The 25,065-nt window shown below is 37.5% G+C and overlaps 2 protein-coding genes across 4 annotated transcripts; one reads left to right on the top strand and one right to left on the bottom strand.

Moving 5' to 3' along the window:
- Positions 1–494: 494 nt before the first annotated feature.
- On the bottom strand, positions 495–23,193 carry LOC133519285 (gem-associated protein 2). 3 transcript variants are annotated; one of them, XM_061853314.1, is made up of 5 exons: positions 22,853–23,193; positions 22,391–22,715; positions 18,358–18,457; positions 14,952–15,029; positions 495–1,808 (listed from the first exon to the last, which is right to left on the bottom strand). In XM_061853314.1, the coding sequence occupies exons 1-5, from the start codon at positions 23,090–23,092 to the stop codon at positions 1,802–1,804; spliced, it is 750 nt and encodes a 249-aa protein (XP_061709298.1). In that variant the 5' UTR covers positions 23,093–23,193; the 3' UTR covers positions 495–1,801. The 3 variants fall into 3 exon arrangements, with proteins under 3 accessions (XP_061709298.1, XP_061709289.1, XP_061709307.1); XM_061853305.1 differs by lacking the exon at positions 495–1,808 and having other exon boundaries at positions 12,379–15,029; XM_061853323.1 differs by lacking the exon at positions 495–1,808 and having other exon boundaries at positions 12,379–15,029; positions 22,535–22,715.
- On the top strand, positions 1,937–8,811 carry LOC133519302 (uncharacterized). Its single transcript, XM_061853335.1, has 3 exons — positions 1,937–2,382; positions 5,325–5,495; positions 8,648–8,811. The coding sequence occupies exons 1-3, from the start codon at positions 2,239–2,241 to the stop codon at positions 8,786–8,788; spliced, it is 456 nt and encodes a 151-aa protein (XP_061709319.1). The 5' UTR covers positions 1,937–2,238; the 3' UTR covers positions 8,789–8,811.
- Positions 23,194–25,065: the final 1,872 nt, after the last annotated feature.

Raw genomic sequence — 25,065 nt, 5'->3', positions numbered from 1 at the left:
ATTATAGATACGACGAGATGAGCGTTATGTGTGGTATCTTATACCTTTAAACGAGCAATTATATATATATATTTCTGTGATCTCGGAAACGGCTCTAACGATTTCGCTGAAATTTGGTATATGGGGGTTTTTGGGGGTATACAGTCGATCTAGATTAGTCTTATGTTTGGGAAAACGCGTGTTTTCGAGTTTTCATGCGTTTTTCTTTCGACGCAGAATATGGTCGCTAATTTCGTGTTACCGGCCACTGTCCGTCTGGTCCAGCGGGTTAAAACGGGGACTGCTAAACCAGTGTTACGGGTTCGAATCTCGCCCGGTGACTAACTTTTGTTTTTTTTTTATATGTTCAAGTTGATATATAATTTTTTTAATTTTTATTGTTTTAGACAAGTTTAATTTAGTAAAAAAATGTAGTTAAGATTACCACCTATACACCACCATGTTACAATAAATAGTTATAACCGAGCAAAGCTCGGTCGCCCAGGTACTATAAATTATAGCTCACAAATCCACCACATTATGTCATTTTTTATTTTTTCGGTAGCATATGTTTTAACGGAAATAAAGAGGTTGCAAATCGAGTAACAAAACTTAATAACCAACTAGGTACAAATAAATAATAAAATATATTATTTTATTAATAATTAATGAATATAATAACATAATCAATAAAATAAATGAACATTAAAAAACTATTTATAAAACGGGTATAAAATACCTATCATGATCTGGGGAAACTCAGTATTTTATGGCTATTGCTGGGAATGTTTTGAAAGCTCTCGATACTCTCGATCTCCTCTACCTATTTTTAGGAAGATCATTTGATTGATTATTATCTCAAAACAATACAAAAGCCGGAAATGAGAGTTGAAAGTCGAGGAGAAATTTACAACATCGCGATCGAAACTGCATGATATTGATAACAGCACTTGACGTTACATAATAGGGTAGGTATATAGGTACAATCGCGGACATTCGCAGTGAACCAGTTTAGATTTTTTTTCCTCGATCCTTACGAGCGAGCTAAACTCTAATTAAAACTAAAATTTTTGTAGTAACTACTGGAAAAAAAAATTACATTCATAATTTAAAAACTGTACGGAGTTGTTGATAGGCACACAGGTAGAATCAAGGTTTTTATTTGAGGATTAAATTAGTAGGTCATCTGCATATGAAGGTGCTTGACAGCCAGAAACAAACCCACTCAGGGCATGTGTGTTTAAATTGTACAGTAAAGGCTCAATACAGATCCCTGTGGGAAACCGCGCCAAACCAGTCTTGATGGCTTGATGTTGAGTCTACCCCGGATTGAATATTTACCTTTTTTAACAAGTTAAATAAAAACTTGTAATAACTAGCAGTTTTAAAGGTGTATTCCGACCTGTGCGCGCCCCCCGGTGGGGGGAGGGGAAATAAAGCTTACACACACAGGAGGATACACACTTGGGTATCTACCTGCCCTTAAAAAAATAATTCCTACGGCTATTCATTAAATTAAAAGCCGGCAATATTTTTAGACACCTATTGTAAGTACAAACATTTCTGAACGTTTACATTTTCTAAGACTCCATAAGTTAAAAATTCAAATACTTAAGTAATTGCGCAGGTTAATAAAACATATTTATTCTTGCAAATGATTAGGGCTCTGCGGTCAGCTGATATCAAATGCATACCAAATGATCACTCTACCTTCCGTGTTTTAACCAATTGTTTCTCGGGTAATTGTGACGGTTACCAACCGATCATTCCACAAAAACTAAATCTGCGTATCAATGTTCTGCCAAACGCCTTCTCTGCGTAATTAATTTCTGCGTAACGAAAATCGGCTTAGTTTTACTCGGGAATAGGGCACAAGTTAATACATAATATTATGTATTGTGATTTTTAATTTCACAAATTAGAATTTTAACCGTTCAATATAGCAACTATCAAAATAGGCATTTGTAATATAATAAAAATATAGGAAGAACCCGAGATGGTCACAGATGGGAAGCATTCATTCCATTTGTATTGTGTGTGGGAATGGGAATACAGTTTTAATAATTTCAGGTAGCTGGATTTGGCCGCATTGACCTTACCTATTATACTTTTTGGTTGGTATTTAAAGGATGTTTAAAGGCCACGTATTTCAGTGTCAATGTCAATATCAATTGACAGAAAAACTATGTTTCATATTGTTTTTCTGTCATCTTTATCAGTTTTATAAAGTGCAAGGAATTCGTTTTTTATACGTTTACTATGGAATTTTTCGGAGTAACCCTGTATGGTCCACAAAACTATATAGGAGATCTTATAAAGGAAGGATATAGAGAACCAGAGTGTAAAGAACTAGTTGAACTTCTGATGCAACACATAATAAGTCATTCTACTTGCCCTGAGAAGGTAAGGTACCAAAGTGTATGAACAATTTATTCCCGCAATATAAAATTACCCAAATATCAAGCTCAAAAAGTACGGTAAGTAGGTTTGGTTTCTTTAGTTCGTTACTTACCTTACCTTGTGCGCCTTTAAGTAAAAAGTAAAGCTGTCGATTAGACTAAAAGAAGAGCCAGCCCAAAATTGTCCAAATAGCTATCATTACGATACTTATTTTTATGGTCTTATTATAAAGAATGTACTAAAATAAGAATATTGTGTATGACAACGTTTTCCTAAAATATAAAGTGACCAGAATATCACGCTTGCAGAGTACCCTGCAAGGTTCGTTTCGTTACTATAATCTCGTGACGGTTCCGTCTCCTTCCTTCACCCTTCCGTAAGTATAGTAAAGATACACTTGGCATTCAAATGTCCAAGCTAATGAATAGGCATCGGACTAATAGCGAGCTATGGAGTCGACATTAGAAATAAAATTCAACTCATATTCATGCTCATTCATCTATTTAATTAGTGATTTTAATTTTATAGTCAAGGACAAGAATGTTAACGAGTTTATAAACGATCCTTTAATTTTGTCTTTCAGGACACAAATAGAACAAATAAGAATAACCATTTTTTGTATTGATTAATTTATATTCATATTACTTTTAATATAATTTTTTTTTAATGAAATTTCTTAATATAATTAATACAAAAATAATCATTATTCTTATTTGTCATATTTATATATTCAAAGATAAAATTAAAGGATCGTTTAAAAACTTGTCAATGTTCTTGTCCATGATTATAAAATTAAAATCAGTAATTAAACAGATGAATGAGTATGAATATGAGTTGAATTTTATTGCTAAGTTCGACTCCATAGCTCGCTATTAGTCTTACCATGCGATAAGAACTCCCGATGCCTACTAATACACAATACAATAGAATTGAGATAAAAACAATTATGTCCTTTTCAAATTATAACAATAATCAAACAATGATATTATTTGTGACAGTACTTAACTGTTACATTATACCTACTTACATATCTTAACCTTAAGTAGGTAAGTATATACACTCTACTCTCCCCAGTGGGAACATAGTTTACAGCCGCGGAAACCGCTACCAATTATTAGTGTGTTGTTGGGCATGGTATTGGGTCTCTAAAACTGCTGGTACCTATTGGACAGCGGCGCCGGCCATTTTTTTCAGCGGAACGACGTCAAGGATTTTTTGAAGTTTGTCTCACGATTTAATTTAGTGGACAACTGTACCCCTAGTCTACATTTTTTCGATGGCGCAACGTGACGTACGCGTTTGCGTTCTCATTTTGTATGGAATTTTGAGTTTCCAAAACGTTCCGCTTGACGCGCTGTTTCTTATTCCCATAGTACCTAAATGGGACTTAACGCAAACGCGTACGTCACGTCACGAAATCGAATAAATGTACACTAGGGGTTCTGTTCACTCTAGTTATGGTAATAGTACATATCTACGCTCGGCCGTACTAGGGATACGCGGCCGGAAACCCCGTTTCTAGCCGAGATTTGTATAGTGCTTTTCTCAAACTTGCAATGAAATAATAATAATAAAAAAAATAGATGATAATTGTTTCATGTCCTAATGTGATAGGATATTCAGTGCGTGAACAAAAATGTGATTATTTTGGCGCTACAACGCAAGCCATTACGCTTTTTTTTTCTTCTTTGGAGCTATCAAAAGAAGAAAAAAAAGCGTAATGGCTTAAAAGGGAAACGAAAATTTGATTATTTTTGCGCTACGACGCACGGTTTAAAAGATACAGCCCTATAAAGATTTCTGCATGACTAAAAAAAAAACTTTATAGGGCTGTATCTCCTAAACCGTGCGTCGTAGCGCAAAAATAATAAAAAAGTTTGTTCCCCTTTAGGTAACCCTAGAATAATATTAAACAAACACAAAAAAGAAGAAAGCATAATGGGCTGGCAGAATTCTACTTACTTATAGGTTTTTTATGGTTGAATGCCAAGACGCGCCATAATTTGACGTTTAAAAACCAAAGAAGGTTGCCTGTGTGACAGGCTTAGGTGTGTAAGGCTGTATGAAATTCCTTAACATATAACCTTCACTCTTCGCACCTGATATGTAGTATATCCGGACCCGGACCTAATTTGAAGTAAGTCATGTCAACATTTCATTGCAAGTTTGAGAAAACATATTTTAATTCTAGTAATTCTGCTGAATCGGTCAGATTACATGTCTAAACCATCAAGTGACCCACGTTAACATACACTTAATAATTGAATATTATAAGAGGTAAAGTAAAGGATCGCAACTAAATTTAAATTATCCAAGGACACACAAATCACAAAATTCGACTAAAATAATCCAGCTCTTAACGAATTAGATCACGATTTTTTAAAATTAATTTTAATTTAATGAGCACGGATATTTTTTCCTGTGTTATGCGTGTTTTCTATGTGTTTAAGTATTTATATATTATAGAATATATCGTTATCTAAGTACCTACGACACAAGTCTTATTGAGCTTACTGTGGGATAGAGATCCGCGCACGGAATAGGTACGAGTATTATAATTATTTCTGTGGATCCGCGTCACGACGCGCGCCGCCGCCGCCGCCGTCGCCGCCGGGTCGTCAAAAAAGTCACGCACGGCACGCCGATCTCAATATTTCAAACTAAATTTGTATATTTCAATGTCTGGTGAAGCTGGTTAAGGTCACTTTGTCGGCCTAGGCCATCGATGTTGTACGAAAATCTATTGCCGGCACGCCTCTCAAACGCGAGCAACGCAGTATCTCGCATCCTATTATTGCGAACGTAAAAACAATATTTATACGCATATTTTGAGAAGTTTTTGTACTTCTCTTTAAAACAATGACTATCACGCGGGCGGCGCGAACCTTTACTCTGGGACTAACTAAATAGGTCTATAACTCTAAGCTATATACTGATGTTTACAGATTCAAAGACTTGATGTATCCGTTATCAGATTAATTGATTGTTATATTGGTCGGGTCAACGGGTTCGCATACGGTTCTATACAGAGGTTCAATAAAATGAAACGTAAGGGAGTTATAAAACCAGCTGGTCCAGCGGATATTTATCGAATGCCACCGACAACATCTGTAGAGGTGAGTTTGTGTTTGCTGCCGTCAGCTATATAAAACGAAGTACGAGACGACGTCTATACATTTACACTTTGCACCTTACTTCTCTGTAATAAGGCGAAATATATACATACATATATCTTTGACGTCGACTGTACAGGTGTTGTCGCACGGACATGTAGAAATAAGTTAACCCGTTAAATCTCGCGAGTACCGAAATGAATAGACGTCACCCTCCAATGAATTAAACTGTTATGAAGTATTTTAATGACAAAACTTCCGTGAGACACAGACATATTAAATATGTGTTAAAACGGGTACTTAGTACGGGAGGCTATCGAAATTAGTCGTCATCTGAATTTTAACCGTGATTGTGGTTGGTCAGTGCCTCCGAGTTGGAAAACTGTGTTGGGTTCTACGTCGGTGGACAGTGTGGACGAACCATTAGTGAAAGACGTAGTGGGTGTTGTGTGCAACCCATTATTTGATAATAATGCCGTAAACGAGGGTTGTTTCTCGCCTCCCCTGCCGCTACCGGCGCCCGCGCCGAGTCATCGGGCGCAGAGGGCTGCGGCCCGCAGTCTGCGCCGGTCCGTCAACGCAAGCTCCTGACGATACTCCTCGGAACGGAGTGAAACATGTAGAGCGTTTTCGACTTAAAATACGTGAGTGACCCGTTTTAACATATTTAATATGTCTGTTATGTTATGAAGTAATTACGAGTAGGTATGTCTACGATTCGCATCAACCCGCTAGGTCAAAAGGGCTTGGTAGATCTATGCGGTCGCCGGACACTTTAGCACGTAGGAAAGTCGGTTAACGGATGCTAACATCCTAACAGCACATTTCCGTTCCACGTAACATCAGGACACCGTTACCAATATTCTTAAAAATAATAAATAATCTACTATCACAATAGATATTTCTACTTGAGTTTAATAAGTTTAAAAATGTAGGACAGGCAATATTTTATACAATCCTGATATAATGGAGAGATTTTCAGTCGAGTATCGTGTTTAGGCAACGAAGCTTGCTGAGTAAGGTACGAGATTGAAAAACTTGATTATAAAACCTAAATAATTAATGAAAAGGGGTTAGTACCTCAGTAAACGCGAAGTCCGCCAATCCCCCGTTTTGTCTTTTCTATGGGAGCTCGGCGGCACGTGATTAGTCAATTCTTAAATAGTTGACTACAGCGCATCGATAAGAATATTATAGTTGAGCTGGATACATGAAAAGTACGCAATTAGTTCCTAGCGAAAAAACGTACCTATGGAATCTTTCTTGTACGCCATTTTATGTAGAGTATTTGCGTATTAGAACATTTTTTTGCTATGGACCACCGTTAACGAGTTATTTACGAAAAACTATAGAAAGGAACCTTTAAACCAAGCAGATTACGTTCCAAAACGACCCAAGCTAAGTATAAATCCGAAGGGCGAAGGCCCGAAGGTAAAATTTTTGCTTCGCGCAAGACGAAAGCTGAGTTCCTCCATAAGCCGAAAGCGCAGAGCGCTTAGGAAGGCACGCTTTTGTGGGACCCAAAAGAGTACAAGCGTGATGATGCGCTTCATAGCCTCAGGAAACCGAAGGCCAAGTTTGAAGTTTGACGTAGAGCCGTCCCTAATCCGAAGCCCAACCTAGTTTTCAAGGAGATAAAAAGAGAAATCGATGGCGGAATAAAAGGCCTGAAGGTCGGGGTCGGGGTTCCGTAAAGATCCAAGTATACCAGCAACTTGCGCCAAAGATCAAGCAGCAGGAGAGGTGATACATTTTCGATATTCTGCTGAGCTGATATCACATTTGAAGCTCTGCACTCCTGTAGTTCTTTCTTCGGTCTTACATGAAATCGGACGCATCCGGAGCTCAGTCTCACTCCATCATGGCATTGGTGCAACTTTTTTTTCTCGCAAATCCAGCTTTTGCTCAAACGGCAGCTTCGATCCGACGTTAGATAGATAGATATTCTCTTATACACTTGGCCTTTGGTTCGATTCCAACCTCTACTTTTCTGCTTTTGGCTATCGGCCTCGCAAGAGTCACAAGGAAACGCGCCGAGGTCGGAAAGTTTGGGCTTTGATAAAGAATAATTATGAGCCATTCAATGATATTTTATTTTTATTTTGGCGGATACTTTAAGATTGAGATTGAGTAGATTGGTTTCTTAATATCTGCATACATAGGTATTATACTTATTATCAAAAATGAGCCTAACTTCTAAAGTTTTTGATGCAAAAAACATGTTTTTCGGTAAAAAATGTTTTTGTTCCCTTGAAAAAAGGTATTTTGAAGGCCACGCCACCGCCGCCGACCAATTTCGACCGGCGCGCCGCCGCCGGCTATTGGGACCGTGCGAAGTGCGTGGTGGGGGTAAGTAAAGCGATCCCAGCGCATAAGGTGGTAAAAATTTGAACTAACTGCGGATAGCGTCTTTAACATTTCGTACAATTATATGGCTCGAAATGAAACTTTGATTTACGATTACTCCTGAAATATTCATTTAAATTGTATGGTGTAAGGGACCATTGTAATCTGTATGAAATGCTTAATATAACTAACGTATTTATTTTGATAATTGTTAATAATGTATCCATGTAAATAGCTTTGCAAATGCCACATATTACGTGATCTTTTTCTAGAAGTTAAGAATGGATATAGTAAGTTATCCTTAAAAGATAGACATTTCACATCGCGGACTTTTTTGTAGACCTATGAATGAGAAACAACCCCACCATACATTGTGTTGTTATAGCTCAAACGGATTAGGCAGCGTTTTCGATTAAAGCTCCTAGCCAGCGTGATTTTTTCCGACAACATCGTTATATTTCAAACAATTTACACAAAACCTTAACAAGTTATATACTTAAGCCTTCCTCAAGAATCACTCTATTGATAGATGAAAGTCGTATGAAAATCCGTTCAGTAGTTTTTAGTTTTGGAGTAGTTTTATAAGATGTAGTGAATTGACGTTTTCCCCTAGAATTGCGGACACTAGGTTGCGTGACAGTCGTGCACGCTCCCAATACAATGTCAATCGGCGCTCATATCTATGATGTGAATCGTACACTAGAAAAATTCTAAATAAAGACCTATAATATTTCCTTATGGTGCGAGTTGCAGTACCCAGGAGGAGCAGCAACGATCTCTAAAATTGTATTATTTTATGATATTTTCAGATCGGCTGGTTCCAATGTGATCCCGCTTTAGCGAATCAAACTTGGTATGAAACCAACCCAAGATACCCTGCACCGATATCTCCCACTTCTTTAATTTACGATACTGTTCGGAAAAATGATAAATATGCAAGACTGTTTTGATTGAAAAATAATGGATTTGAGCATTCGGTAGTACTTATTTACTTCAGCATCGGTACGTTTGCCGATTTATGTGTACCTACGATTAACAAACTTGAACCATGGATAGGCGGGTCCACACAGAGCGAGCATACGCGCGAGGCAATTTCCTCACGCGCAAAACGGCCAGTGTAGACTTGGCAGAGCTCACGTTTTCCTCGGGCGAGCGCGATCTTGGACGAGCCGCTCGGTGTCGGGTTTTTCGGCTTACTGAAGGCGCCTCAGACGTTTGCCGCGCGCTCTGGGCGGCTACCGGGAAAATCGAAATTCGTCAATTGCGGGCATTTTTCTCTGTCACTCTAATTACGTTTTAGTGAGAGTAAACGAGAAAGATCCCCGCAATTTTCGAATTTCGGTTTTCGCGGTAGGCCCCCTGGTCGGGTCGTCGGGACGTGTTTGTTTGGTGCGCGTGGTTATTTTGTTCCGTACATCAAATTGGAAGAAAACCGGCCAAGTGCGAGTCGGACTCGCGCACAAAGGGTTCCGTACCATTATTTATAAAAACGGCAAAAAAATATATGTTTGTTGTATGGGAGCCCCCCTTAAATATTTATTTTATTCTGTTTTTAGAACTTGTTGTTATAGCGGCAACAGAAATACATCATCTGTGAAAATTTCAACTGTCTAGCTATCACAGTTCATGAGATACAGCCTGGTGACGGACGGACGGACAGCGAAGTCTCAGTAATAGGGTCCCTTTTGACCCTTTGGGTACGGAACCCTAAAAATAATGACTAATGTTGCAAATTTATATTCTTTTACTATGCTAGAAATCCCAACTATACGAATAGGGGAATTAGAGAGGATTTATGTTTAATTTAAATTTAATAAATAGACGGAGACTGGTGTACGAGTCTTCCATCGCTAAATATCGCTGCGTGGAAAGCTCCATCTCCCTGAAAGTGATACGTACCTTTCTTCAATTTGTGTCTTGCCATTTAAGTTTTACGTGTAATAGAGCAAGAGATCCCAAAGTCGCCAGACCTCACTTTTTTTCTCATGACTAAAATGTATATGATAATATAGTGTTAGTATTTTGTTAATGTCTGCATGCTTGCTATATCGTCCAGATGGCCATTTGCCCGGTCTAAAAGGTGCTAAAGATAAATAAAAATATTACTAACTTTTCTAAAATTGTCTTAGCTGATTTTTATGTATGTATTAGAACATATTGTTTAAAATTGATATTCAACATTGCCAGACCATTTCTGCCGGCGGTAACTTTTACCAGACGCTTTAAAGCTGACAAAAAAATATTGTAAGTTTACTTATATTCCCACTCTTTATTGTTATATATGACACTCAGGGAACTATAGGTAAAAAACTTAAGTAAGTCACCTGTTGTATGTAGTTGTGACGTGTTCGAATAGACAATATATGTTTAAAAGACACACACAAACAAAACAAATGTCTATTCGAACACGTCACAACTACATACAACAGGTGACTTACTAAAGTTTTTTACCTATATTACTATTACATTTTGTAAGTAGCCACATCAATTGGAGGGGCCCAATTTGGGCCGCCCAAACATCCCTCAGACCCACATAAAGTTTATATGTGTCTGTGTGAAACTTTATGTTGGTCTTGGGGATGGTTGGGCAGCTCCAATTAGTCTGGCTACTTACAAAATGGTTTGTAATAGTTCCCTGAATATCATATATAAAAATTAAGATTGAGAATATAAGTAAAGTTACGATATCTTTTTGACAGCTTTAAAGCGTCTGGTAAAAGTTACCGCCGGCGGAAATGGTCTGGCAATGTTGATTATCATTCTTTAACGATATTTTCTAAAACATACATAAAAATCAGCCATGAGAATATTAAGAAAACTTAGTATTATTTTTACCAACCTTTAGCACCCTGTACCGGACAAATTGCCATCGAGCCGATATAGCAAGTATGCAGACATTAAAAGTACTTACACACTAACACTATTATCTCATACATTTTATTCGAGAAAATAAGTAAGTTCTGGCGGCTCTGGGATCTTGTCAACAACAAGTCGAATCACTCCTTTTTTTAAATGCGCGTAAAATTCGTCTTGACTCCATTTTATAACGCTAAAGAGCCAATTTCCGTATCGTGATTGATATATAGATTTGTTGCACCCAAAATTTCCAGCGACTCGTTCGTTTTCTTTTTTCTTTTGAATTGCTTTGAAAAGCAAAATAAAACATACACGAGCCACGGCAGGGAATAAGTGCAGCATCATTTTGAACAGCTGACCGAGGGACGCCATCTTACTGAGCAAATTGGCTCGGCTCAGGCAAACATACTGAGGCAAAACTTACACGAGCACGCGGCCGCGCGAAGCCCGTCGTTTGCTGCGCGAGGAAATTTCCTCGCGAGGATGCTCGCTCTGTATGGATCCGCCTATTAAAATGATATTATAAAGGAAATCACAGGCATTCGATCGTCTCATTAGATACTATTCCGTCGCCTGGCATTCCTAATTTCGCGACTAACGAAATAAAATAGCAGGTCTTGGTCTTGATGGCATAAACATTGTTTGCAAGTATGCATATTATATGACACAAAATATTCGATCATTGTAACGGTGGGGTCAATAAATTAAAAAGTATTTTTTTTAAATATTATTTTATTTCAGTTCTAATCACTTGAAAATAACCACTCATGGGCTTAGTTAATAATAGTCAATTGTTTAAACTTTTGGCCCATACTGTAACAGAGTGTACAGGTTATTAAAGGGTCGGCAACGCGCATGTAACATGTCTGGAGTTGCAGGCGTCCATAGGCTACGGTGACTGCTTACCATCAGGCGGGCCGTATGCTTGTTTGCGTGGTGGGAAAAAGCATTTTTTTTTGTTAATAACAAGTTATACTAGAAACAAACACGTAGTAATTATTAATATGAAACATAAATTACATTTCACTACTTACTTTGTCATGCATTTATTACCTACCGATGTTTTAAAGTCCCTGTATCCGTGACAGACAAGAAAATGCCTAACACCTTCCCTGTTTCGATCTGTTTATTAACTATGGTATTATTTTATTTTCAATGGAAATAAAGGTCTGTCAGGTTGTTATCACTTAAGGTCTTAAGCTAATATACAGGGCGTCCCAACACTATGGGACATGAAGGGAAAGTACCTTAAATATCGTAGGTAGGATATTTTGCTGAAAGAAGACTATGTTATTTTTAAAAGTCAGTAATTCTGCATTTAAAGATTTTCTAAGAATTACTTGCTTCGTCTGGGAATGGGTATGGGCAGACTGACTTTTAAAAATAAAATAGTCTTCTTTCAGCAAAATATCCTACCTACGATATTTAAAAGGTGCTTTCCCTTGATGTCCCATATTCTTGGGACGCCCTGTATATTAATATGAGACTGTTTGTTTCCTAAATATATAATAAATAAATAAAAAAATGACAATGCTGTATTCCAAGTAACGGATAAATTCTAGGATTTAAGGTCCGAGTCGTCGCTTGACCCACCTTGAGATTACTATCGGCCTTTTCTCGAGCACCAAGGTTTGGCGACAAGGAAATAACTGTCGAAAATGCCAGCTAACATTTTTTTTCCAGCTGGAGAACAAATGGCTCCTAGGGCGTCTAACTTTCGTATCGTTCTGTGCTTTACCAAAGGCTAAATTTTCGCTACCTTCAAACGGACAGCAACAATATGCGAAGGTTTCCGACGTATGAAGAAGGTCTCTGGGGGAAGGTTCCCTTTCCCCAGAGACGCTGACCGATTGCAGGTGCTGGCTAGAACATCTATGCGACAGCTCTCCGATATTCCCCAAACCAAAGACAGTTCTTATTGACAGAGCTTGGGTTAGGATACAGAAATTAACGTAATTAGAATTGAAAATATTGAAATTTACCATTACAAACTGACCCGTAAACTGTAACCGTTCGTTATAATTAACGTTCGGCCAACACTGGTAATATGTACTCTTTCCAGTCCGTAACTGATTAGTGGTCATCCGCTTGTGAGAGATATATTAAAGGGTAGATGCAATATGCATTTCAAAGCCTAGAACAAACGAAACTATTTGGAACCTCGGGAGACGTATTCATGACTTTAAATTATGGGACATATCGCTTAGCAACTGTTAAGTAACTTTTCAACCGAAGTTTGGTCAGAAACCGTTGGTGCAAAGTATAAACAGTCAAGAGCCAATTATACACCGCGGGCAAGGATCATATTTCGTCAGTCATCGCCTCCCAACTGATACTTTGTCAGATGATAAATTAGATGCTGTTTTAAATTAAAAAAAAAAACCGTCAGCCGGTTGTATCGCGGTGAAAAGACCGTCAGCTTTCACATGAACATGTAAAAAATACGCGCCTTACCACTTTATGTCCGCAAATTATGCGTAATGTGTAAATTGCGTAAACGGTTTATGTCGTTTCACTTGATGAAATGCTACATGAAAAGTTTCATGATTTGTTATTGCTATCATAAAAAGGTAAAGCGGTTATTTTTCACATGTTCATGCGACAAGCTGACGTTCTTGCTACCGCGATATAACCGGCTGACGATTTATTAAATTAAAAATAACATCTGACAGTATCAAACGGGAGGAGATGGCAATTTTTTTACGTGTTTTGGTGGCTGCCATTCCTCATCCCACCAACGGAGCGGTAGCTGTCGTCCACGAAGGTTCATCTTACATAGCCGTTAACCACTATACGAGTTTTCGCCCGGGAGGGGATTGATACTTTCCTGTTTCGCGGTCTATTACATCCACGCTATCAGGCCTTCAGGCCTGTTATCAGGCCCGACGTCGGGCCCGAGCAAGAGTATTTTTATTTTTCCGTTTCGCCAAATATCAGCACATCGTTAACAATATTTGAAATGTAAAAAAATGGTTAATATGCAAGTTCAGTTCAAATTTAATATACTTTATTCATGTAGACGTAGCAACAAGCACTAATGAATAGTAAGACAGGTATTAGATATAGGTTTATCTTAAGCTAATTATTAGAGCAATTTATTGATGTAATTATTATATCCCAACAAAAACATAAATGTGAAATGAGAGCCAAGTTCAATATTAAGAATATATGTCGTTGTTGACTCGCCGACAAAAAAATTGAGATCTATATGGGTGCCAAGTTCTGTGCTGTGTAGAAAATCCTGAAATTATTAAAGGATTTAACTTGGCTAGTTTTTGACGACAGGTTTTTAGAAAAGTAACATAGACAAATATAATAGCGTATACGTAAAGTAAGAAGTGGGTTAGGTTTTTGATCTATAAGTCAGTCAGTCAAAAATGATTTTGTATTTTAAATTAAATTAAATGTCATTTATTTTCAGGCAACTAACAATTAGACAAACTAAGGAGCTTAAATAAATGTGCCAAGTTTCATGTATGTAGGTTAAATAGGTTTCAAGTTGTGAAGGGGTCAAAAGTAGCTCGAAATGGTTCGTGTAATATTACACACGGTTGCGTCACCAGTTCCTTTTTTTGAACTTGGCTGGACACGCTACCGCGTGTCTAGATTCCATAATACTATTGAATTATTTACATTTCAAATATTGTAAACGATGTGTTGATATTCCGTGAAACGTAAAACGATAATCAGGCCAACATCAGGATTCGGGACCAATATCGAGAAGTATGGATGTAATTGGCGCTTCAGGGTGGGCACTAAAAGCTAATACTCGTAGTATAAAAAACAGTTCACTGGAAATCTTGGGGTCCTTATCTCAACCTCCACTCATTGCGTTCAAGCACCTCACAAACCAAAATCCTGAATCCACTATTATATGGCCAATTACTTGGAAAAAAGTCATTCGTAGTCTCAAGGTAGCTCAAGATTCGGCTGGACTGGACTCTTTTTGATTACATCGGTGAAAAACGGCTGTGTTTAATCCAAAAACGAATGTCAATGTAATTTTAATAGCATAAACTCCTGTGGACACAGGGACCAGAAGTTACGGACTACAAAACCTAGTTTTCTGATTGCATTCTTATCCACATAAAGGGGTAGGTACTCTTTCTATCAATGTGTGATGAAATTGCTTACATACTGTTAAGTATTGTATACCGGAGTGACAACTACTGTTATAAAATCTGTATCAAGCAAACACAATATTCCAGGTTCATATTAAAATAAAATTAATCTGCTAAATCATATTGTTCAAAGTACCTTGCAACTATGCAAATAAAGAGGTTCATAGGTGCTGCCTTCATATACGCATCTTCTTCTTCTTGATCTATATTCGACCTGAAAAAATAGTGCATTGTGTAATAGAGGAGATATGGGCAAAATTGTTAAACGAGTTGATAGAAACCTGATGCATATGGCAGGGCGCGTAGAGATTTTTTTACGGCGCGCGTTTACAATACATATACCTCCTATGCTCCTATGTTTGACATCATTGACATATACCTAAGGACGAGCCTTACGGACACTAAGAATGGTGCTAGTTCAGTGGTTTCACTCACGAATTCGATCCAATCGTGCAGTCTAACGCATCTAGTTGCGACCAATCGCGCGCTTGATGCGAACTCATCAACCAATCGCGTTGTGGCGTGAGACTGCGCCATTGGCTCGAATTCGTGTGCGTGACACCGCTGTACTGGCCCTATCCTTATTGCCATTAAGGCCCGTCCTTAAATATATATGTCAATGAATAAATAAATAAATAAATATTATAGGACATTATTACACAAATTAACTAAATCCCACAGTAAGCTCCATGGTCAGGAACAAATATCCATGCTCATCACACGAATAAATGCCCTTACCAGGATTTGAACCCGGGACCATCGGCTTCGTAGGCAGGGTAACTACCCACTAGGCCAGACCGGTCGGTCCACATACAATGTTTTTCGTCACACTTGCGAGGAATAATAATGTTGTAGGGGTATTCATTAGTGTTAAATATGGTAAAACAGCCATCGTCGGCCACTTTGTATATTATGAGACATAAATGTATGAAAGGCAGAAACCCATCCAGCATAGAGCCAGGATTAAAATTTGGTACACATTTAGTATCATTAATCATTAACAAAAGAAACGAAATAATAAACATGAGCATTTTTGCGGTAGAACTTGTTTATAAATGGTTTATAGCTGATTTTAAATAAATATTTGACTTATAATATATAAGCTTCTTGGCTCATATGACATGGTTATTGCATTACTCTCTTGGGAATAAAGGGGCTATTACTTCTGCTAAATCTATGTGACTATGCTTTATAAGCAAGTGTGTCTAATACAATGGGTGTAGCAGGATAGCCTAGGAAAAATTGCCCCCAGCGATTTTGGGCCGAAACTGTAATCAAACGATGCCTTTTGGGGAGGTTATACTCTGCACAAAGTTTCATCCCTCTGTTACCCCCTGGGGGTGAAAAACACCCGATTAACCCCAAAACTGTTTTAATTATTTTTTCCTAAACTATGAAAGTGACGAATTTCAAATTTCGTACAAATATTAATAAGACTAAAAGCTATGTGCTAAAAAAATATTAACCCCCTAACCATTGAAATTCTTGTAAAAAAAAACAAAAATAAAAAAAGAATCAATCTGTATATCAAGTTTGGCTCATGGTACCACACCATTTTTTTTTTCAAAAATGAACCAGTTTATATTCTACATGATACAAAAGTTTCATGGACCTACTCCAGAAGGAACATTGCGAAATTAATATGTATTGGCTCTTTGGTGCGTACTATTCATTGAACTCCCACTAAGAGCCTTGCATTATTAATAAACAATGGCTTGCGATCGGACCGCTGCTCGTGCCCGATTTGAAAAAGGTGGGGATAAAGAAGTATGAATCAAACTCATTTGTACATGGATCTCAAGTTTGGCTCATGGTACACACACCATTTTTTTTTTTTCAAAAATGTACCCATTTATATTCTATATTATATAAAAGTTTCATGGACCTACTCCAGAAGGAACATTGCGAAATTAAAATAAACGTACTATTTCGTAGCTACTAATCATTATACTCGTATCATGCTTAATACGCAACGTCTCGGACCCGAAAACTAAATAATTTAAAAAAACCGGCCAGGAGCATGTCGGGCCACGCTCAGTGTGGGGTTCCGTAGTTACTCTTCCGTCACAATAAGCTAAAATGGAGCTTAAAGTATAGTAAATTGTTAACCAAGGGATGAAACGGTACCTTTCACGTGAGTTAAACAAATAGGCAAATTTGCATAATCAGTACCTAATTAAAGTATGTCTTTTTACTATGAAGGGGAAACTTTTTGCGATAACTCAAAAACAGCTAAACTGATCATGTCCGCTATAGTTTTCATTTAATGTCTTTCTTAAGCTCTACTTCCACGATTTTTTTAATTTTTTTTGGACCTATGGTTCAAAAGTTAGAGGGGGGGGACACTTTTTTTTTCTTTCGGAGCGATTATCTCCGAATTTATTCACTTAATCAAAAAATGTTTGTTGAAGACCCTTATTAGTTTTGAAATACCTTTCCAACGATACCCCACACTGTAGGATTGAATCAAAAAACAAAAATTCACCCCCACTTTACGTGTAGGGGAGGTACCCTCAAAAAAATTAAATTTTTAGATTTTATTGTACGACTTTGTCGGCTTTATTGGTTTATATATCCATGCCAAATTTCAGCATTCTAGCACTAACGATCACGGAGCAAAGCCTCGGACAGACAGACAGACAGACAGGCAGGCGGACATGGCGAAACTATAAGGGTTCCTAGTTGACTACGGAACCCTAAAAATGTTTTTATAAATACAAATGAGTTTGATTCATACTTCTTTATCCCCACCTTTTTCAAATCGGGCACGAGCAGCGCCAGCGGTCCGATCGCAAGCCATTGTTTATTAATAATGCAAGGCTCTTAGTGGGAGTTCAATGAATAGTACGCACCAAAGAGCCAATACATATTAATTTCGCAATGTTCCTTCTGGAGTAGGTCCATGAAACTTTTGTATCATGTAGAATATAAACTGGTTCATTTTTGAAAAAAAAAATGGTGTGGTACCATGAGCCAAACTTGATATACAGGTTGATTCTTTTTTTATTTTGTTTTTTACAAGAATTTCAATGGTTAGGGGGTTAATATTTTTTTAGCACATAGCTTTTAGTCTTATTAATATTTGTACGAAATTTGAAATTCGTCACTTTCATAGTTTAGGAAAAAATAATTAAAACAGTTTTGGGGTTAATCGGGTGTTTTTCACCCCCAGGGGGTAACAGAGGGATGAAACTTTGTGCAGAGTATAAACTCCCCAAAAGGCATCGTTTGATTACAGTTGCGGCCCAAAATCGCTGGGGGCAATTTTTCCTAGGCTATCCTGCTACACCCTTTGTAACACCAATATTAACGGTTCCAACTGCAAGTTGGTATCATCAGTTCCTCTCATTAATACAATATTAATATATATCTGTTGAGAGGTTGCAACAACTATGTGAATACAATATAAATATGCCCGCCCCATTTGTTGCAATTTTATTTTTTTATTATTTAGGTGTTGCAATTCTATAATTCGTATTAGTGTGACAAATTGACAAACATATAACTATCACATTCAAGTAACTGAAGAATATGGAACAAACCTTATTTCAGCACAAGTTCTGGCAAGATCTCTCAAGAGACTAACAGTTTCTGAAAGTAGAGGGTGTCTTGAACATGCCAAGAAAGCATAGATCCATTGACCTGCAAATTGTATTTAATAATGATGCTTCAGTAGATTATCAAAACCTGATCTGCAAACATTAAGTTGGAGGTTAGGGTCATACACATTTTATAATATGCTTAACTCATCACGTCTTTCCTGTAGATACCGCAACGACCGCAAAGTTAAGGGAATATACATATAGCTAATTTTATGTTGCTTCTTTACAAGCGGGATATTTTTTTCTGTACTTGAACCTTAAATACGGAAAACAGGATATATACACCGTGGGCCCATATAACGCAACATATTTTAAAGGTGTTTTCTTGACGCATAAATTTAATATTTCTAACAATATCATACATAAATTAGATTTCAACGGACATCTTAGTAGCGAAAATAAGTAAAAGAGTAATTAAACCAAATTAACACAACAAACCACACCATTATACATAAAATCAATGACATTTTATTCTTAAATTGACGTCTTACATGTTTACGATGGTCTTGTTGAGGCTAAAGCCGGGTCCATTCGGTCCGTTTTTTTTATTAAATGCAATAATTTTAAAATTGACTTGTTTAACTTTATTTTCCTAATCTGATGCTTTATTTAATAATGGCCTATTAGTAATTTTTATCATCCGATACATAATTATGTTCTATTCCCCCTAATTCATAAACGTGTACTAAAGTTACGAATTACGATGCCACTAATAATCGTTTGTCCCTTTCCATCATACCAATACGTCGGAAATGGATAAACGATTATTAGCGGCATCGTAACTTTAGTACACGTTTATGAATAAGGGGTAAATGTTTATATTTTAAATTGTATTGTTGGCATGTTTGCTTGATGCTTGCTTTATATTATATTGCATGCCTTTCATAGGGTAGAACATAAGGACTTTTTATTCTAAGACCACCGATTGTATAAACACATTTTTTTTATACCATGACGGTGGCAAGCAAGCATACTGCCCGCCTGACGGTAAGCAGTCACCGTAGCCTATGGACGCCTGCAACTCTAGAGGTGTTACATGCGCGTTTACACTATGTTCTTGCAATAAATATATTTCTATATTTCCACACAGCGAGCATACGCGCGAGGTGTTTAGATTAGTCATAGTCTTAGATTTAAATAGACTAAGTTTTATAGATTATATAATGAGTAAATTAATGTTATTAAATACTTTCATTTGATATTGATATCAGAGTATAAATAATTTATTTCTTTCTTTCTTTCAATGTCTAATAATATTTATTTATATATTTTTATGGATAGATAGAATACTCTTTATTGGCATACCTCAGTAAAAGATACAGCTTAAAGAAAAACAATTGATTAGTGATAGAGGCAGACAACAGGCGGCCTTATCGCTAAAGAGCGATCTCTTCCAGACAACCTTTGGGTAGCAGAAACGAAAATAATTACCTAAACAAAAAGAGTAGATGTTGCAAAAAAACGTTATGAAGCCTACTTTTATACACACAATTTAGGTCAATAAACATACACGCATAAGAAAATAAAATAGACATACATAAACATACATAATAAATATATCAGACAAACCAAAATATACCAACATATAACAGCAACATGTTAACCACAGAGTTAAAAATAACTATGTATTTCAAACACTAAGGGAGAGATAGGTTATGTTCTTTAACCCTTTTCCAGGCATAGTAAGATTTATCGACCACATACGCGCCATTAGAATTTCAACTTTAGCATTCCGATTTAAGGTTCAAATTAGATTACACTTTCAGGAAATGTTACTTGTCAGCAATATATTTGGCTTTTTTGGGAAAACCTTGTAGATTGGTGCGGCCTGGAAAAGGGTTAAGTAGTTTTTTGAATACAGCAAGAGATTGAGCGCGTCTAATGTTTGGAGGTAAGGAGTTCCAGAGTCGAACTGCTTAAAAGGTAAAAGATTTGATGTAAAATTTTGAAGAAGAGGATGGGACAGAAAGAGACAGACTACGTGACAACCTCACAGAATTAAGATAACTGAAACGCTCCTTAAGATAGCGGGGAGTTGTAGGAAGAAATAGAATACAATACCAGAGGGACAAGCTATGAAAATTACGACGATAACGAATTGGAAGCCACTTGAGTTGTGAACGAAAATGAGAAACATGATCATACTTGCGTAACCCAAATATGAACCGAATGCCAATATTTTGAAACCGCTCAAGTTTATTAAGTTTGCTCCTCTGTAAGGTCAAGATACGAAACGTCAGCATAATCTAAAATTGGGAGAAGGAGAGTTTGAGCAAGCGCAATTTTGGTCGGAATAGGTAGAAGATTTCGCAGTCTTGTAAGGGAGCTCACTGTCACAAACATCCGCCTGCCTACTTCGCCCACTTGAGGTACCCAAGATAGGGTATTGTCCATTAGAATTCCTAAATTCTTGACTAGCTGGGAGTAGTTAATTACAACGCCATCAAAGTAAATTGGAGGTAGAGTATTAAGGTCGGTCTTCAATAGCAGCTTCGAACTTCCAAAAATAATACTCTGCGTTTTCGATGGATTTACATTGAGGCCAAAACCAAGACTCCAGTGTAAGATTCTCGTCAAGTCGTAATTTATAGTGCTAATGACAGATGGAAGATCTTCAGTTTTACCCTGCGAGTAAATTTGAAGGTCGTTGGCATACAGGTGATAGTGTGAAGTAAGATTTGTGGTGATGGAATTTATGAATATTGAAAATAGTAAGGGAGACCGGTACGCCGGCCAACGTGTCGCACCAGGTAGAGCGAAAATCATTCACCTTAATGCATTGCCGACGACCAATTAAGTAACTGCGAAACCAGCCAATATTTATTTATTATTTTATAAATTATGTATACTATAAAACTACAATTTAAGTATCCTAGTTACTTTGAAATAAATTAAGATCATTACTAACTGCCTTTTAGACAAACTATTGTTTTTAAAACTTTTTTTGGGTTGAAGCTGGATATCTAGTCAGATACCGATAAGTTATCGAATTTATTCTAAAAATCCTGTGATTGTTACTGTATTCCTTCTCTCTCTGGAATCAAAGTAAACATGTTTACTTAAGTGATTACTTTTCACATTTGATGCTATAATAGGACTGTTATACTCTATTCCAGTTTGCATGTTATGTCTTATTAATATGTAACACCAACTCATTAGATTTTTGCTTGAACAAAATAAATGCGTAATGTCATTGATATGTTTACATTACATATGGCACCTTATTTTTTTGTAGAAAGGCATAATAATATTTAACATGGCCCTCAAAATCGTAGAAAAATAACTATTGGGACTTTTATTTCATGTTTCAAGCCTAACAATATACCACCCATGTTTAGCGAGTGTTGGAACAAACTTGTATGGAGGCGTAACATCATCCTTTCATACAATATTGTCTCCTTGCCTTCCTGCCACTATGTAACTTGGTTTAGACATACCTACTGATAGATATTAAAGTTTTAAAGGAAACTCGCAAAATTAAACTGTAAAAATAACATACCTTTATTTATTTGTTGCGATGTTTTTTTTGTTTGCTAAGATGTAAAAAGACATAATGTGTTGTGTGCATAAAAACACACACACACTTATTACTACTTATGACCTCTGGAATGGATGGCAAAAATCTGTCAGGTTATATGGGCCCACAATGTACATACCAGAGTCATTACTTTAATTATAATGTTCACATGTGACCTTTTTCTAAAAAGTGTTAGACTCTTGGAGGATTTAACAACTGGAGACACCTTTAAGAGCTTACCCCTCTGTTGAAAAGCTCGGCCAATGGTCATATGAATTGTATGGACTGATGTTTATCTGACATTGGCTATTTGTACATTACATAGAAATAGCCACACATTGCTCCTCCCCTGCAAAAATTGGCAGACTGTTTTGTACAGAAAATTACAGTCAAGGTGTCTCCAGTTTTTTAATCCTCCAAGGTTAGACCCTATACCTAAACATTGACTCTTCTTACCTATTTTATGATCTATAGTGTCTCCGGGTGGAACCTCCTTCAAGATTTCTGTAAGCATTTCTAAACCTGTGTGCAACTGTTCAGGGCTAAAGCCCAGCATACATGTAATAGTGGAATCATGGTCTACAAAAAATACTTTCCAACCTTCAAGTGATTGGTCTTGAATTACTATTGGTTTCACTCTTTTTTTCCCAATTCCTTTCTCTAAAAGGTTAGTCTTTATCATAGCCATAGAAGTCCGAACTTGTGCGAAGTCTGCTATTTGAATTTTTTGCCATTCTATAGTAGTTTTAAGTTTATCTGGTGCGATTTTCGCCCCAGGAGGCTGAAATTTTTTAATGTGTTAGAATAAAATAATGTCGATATGAAGATTAGATCTTTGTGACATTGATATAAAATATATGTATAAAATCATTACAACACACATGTAGAAAACGAAATAAAAGCGAAAATCTCTGTTACCTCTTTGAAAAACAGAGATTGGTTTTTGGCGTACTGCGTAATGTCTTTATCACACACAGTAACTGCAGCAACGTTAGCACGTTCAGTCATAACTTTTAGAAGATATTCTTCACCTGTTAGGGGAATTTCTTTCATTTCCACGTCTGAACCGATTTCAAAACACTTTGTTATTAATTCGTCATGATCTATTTTTTTCTTATCATTAACTTTATAAATTATACGCCTGTTCTTTGAATCCATTTCTAAGGTGATTATAGTATGTTTATAAACAGAAAAAAAATTCGTTGCCAGTTCGTATAATCCAGCTTTAGCTCAGTACTTTTGACAATCCAATTCTAACTCATTCAGTTCGGCAACCATGCCCCAAAACATTTCGAGATTTTTTTACATGTCAAAATTGTTAACCAACCATTTTCGTGAAACGGAAAACTATCTTCCTCGGGCATGACGTCAGTACCGACCATGATGTACCGACCACCGACGTAAAGTGTAAGTGTAAATGACATCCACACTTAATCAAGTGCCTATTACACCCACACTCAATGATTGATTCCAAGGATTCTTTAATGATTGAATTGCAAAAATATCAAACATTTCACATATTTGGCAATTAGAGACAAAGTATTATTTAAATTTCAAATATTGCTAACGATGTGCTGACATTCCGTAAAACGGAAAACGATTATCAGGCCCGATATGGGGTAGGGTGGATGTAATTGCCGCTTTATTCATATATAAGTACATGCATTATTATTTTCAGGATTTGATTTTGCGTTTTTCCCACCTGGGGGCCTATCCCCGCAATTTGCGAATTTCGGTTTTCGCGGTAGGCCCCCAGGACTAGCCTTTACGAACGGATCCGATGTCAGAGGGCTTACCGCGAACCACGTTCGACGTCTTGCCTCTCTGACGCACTTGTACGGTGCTTATACGTAAGTGTGACAGGGAGGCAACACGTCGAAGGTGGTTCGCGGTAGGCCCGCTGATATCAGGGGGCCTACCGCGGAAGCTGAAATTCGGTAATTGCGGGGATCTTTCTCTTTTACTCTCACTAAGACGTAATTAGTGACAGAGAAAAATGCCCGCAATTAACGAACTTCGATTTTTGCGGTTGTAGCCGTTTCATATGGCTTGTAATGAAATGAAAACCCGAACGCGAATGTAACAAAGAGGTACAATAAGTATAGAGATGAAATGGTAGAGCTGGCAGATGACCGACCGAGATGCTCTTATGGAACTTAAAGAAAGCGCTATGATTATTTGACCTTGTCACAGTCTCATTTTTTTTATCCCCCACCGTAAATTTTACTCTCAGAAGAAGGACAAAACTTTGTTCTTCTTCTGAGACTTTACTATTGCTTATGGCAAAGATAATTTGAAATAGAGGTGTATTGTCAAAGAAAACTTTTTAGCGACGTAAATTTACTGCCATGTTTCGACACATAATTAAGTTTTTAGAACGCCATTTTGCGCGAATCGAGGCGCGAAGCCGCGAACGCGAACCAAAAATCAATTTGACAGTTCCCAGTATGAATCAGGGCTATTACCGCGAAAAATTTTCTCTGTAACTCTAATTACATCTTAGTGAGAGTAAAAGAGAAAAATCCCCGCAATTTGCGAATTGGGGGTTTCGCGGTAGGCCCCCTGTGCCTTGCCGCAAACTAAATTCGATCAGAGGGCCTACCGCGAACCACGTTCGACGTGTTGCCTCCCTATCACACTTACACACGAATTTACAAATGCGACAGAGAGGCAACACGTCGAACGTGGTTCGCGGTAGGCCCTCAGCTGACGCTTCGGCGCCATCTTGCCGCGAACCAAACTGCGAAATCGCCGTGAAGTTGTGCGAGTGTGGAGTCTACGTCAACGTCGCGGTATGTTCGCTCCGCGAAGTCGCGCCGCGATTCACGCGCATAGTCTGGAGGGGGCAACAGAGGGCCTACCGCGAACCACTTTCGACGGGTTGCCTCCCTGTCACACTTACGTACAAATGTAGAAGTGCGACAGAGAGGCAACACGTCGAACGTGGTTCGCGGTAGGCCCTCTGATATGTGTTCAATTTGTTAAATATCAAAAAGAGGCGCCATCTAATAGATCAGGCCGCGTAGCCAACATGCAAATCGCTTACGCTCCGTTGCGATCGAAACGCAACTGTCACTGTGACACTAATATGGAAGAGTGATAGAGAGACATAAACCGTTTCGTTGTCGAAG

This window comes from Cydia pomonella, chromosome 1, assembly GCF_033807575.1.
Source record: "Cydia pomonella isolate Wapato2018A chromosome 1, ilCydPomo1, whole genome shotgun sequence".
NCBI classification, from domain to species: domain Eukaryota; kingdom Metazoa; phylum Arthropoda; class Insecta; order Lepidoptera; family Tortricidae; genus Cydia; species Cydia pomonella.
This window is presented reverse-complemented; position numbering and strand designations above follow the sequence as displayed.

Excerpts from the sequence above, each read along its gene's own strand:
- LOC133519302 (XM_061853335.1), top strand. The coding sequence starts at position 2,239 with ATGGAATTTTTCGGAGTAACCCTGTATGGTCCACAAAACTATATAGGA. Across the intron at positions 2,383-5,324 it reads ATTCTACTTGCCCTGAGAAG|ATTCAAAGACTTGATGTATC; the intron begins GTAAGGTACCAA and ends TGATGTTTACAG. Across the intron at positions 5,496-8,647 it reads CACCGACAACATCTGTAGAG|ATCGGCTGGTTCCAATGTGA; the intron begins GTGAGTTTGTGT and ends TGATATTTTCAG.
- LOC133519285 (XM_061853305.1), bottom strand. The coding sequence starts at position 23,092 with ATGGATTCAAAGAACAGGCGTATAATTTATAAAGTTAATGATAAGAAA. Across the intron at positions 22,716-22,852 it reads AATCTCTGTTTTTCAAAGAG|CCTCCTGGGGCGAAAATCGC; the intron begins GTAACAGAGATT and ends AAAAAATTTCAG. Across the intron at positions 18,458-22,390 it reads CACTATAGATCATAAAATAG|GTCAATGGATCTATGCTTTC; the intron begins GTAAGAAGAGTC and ends TACAATTTGCAG.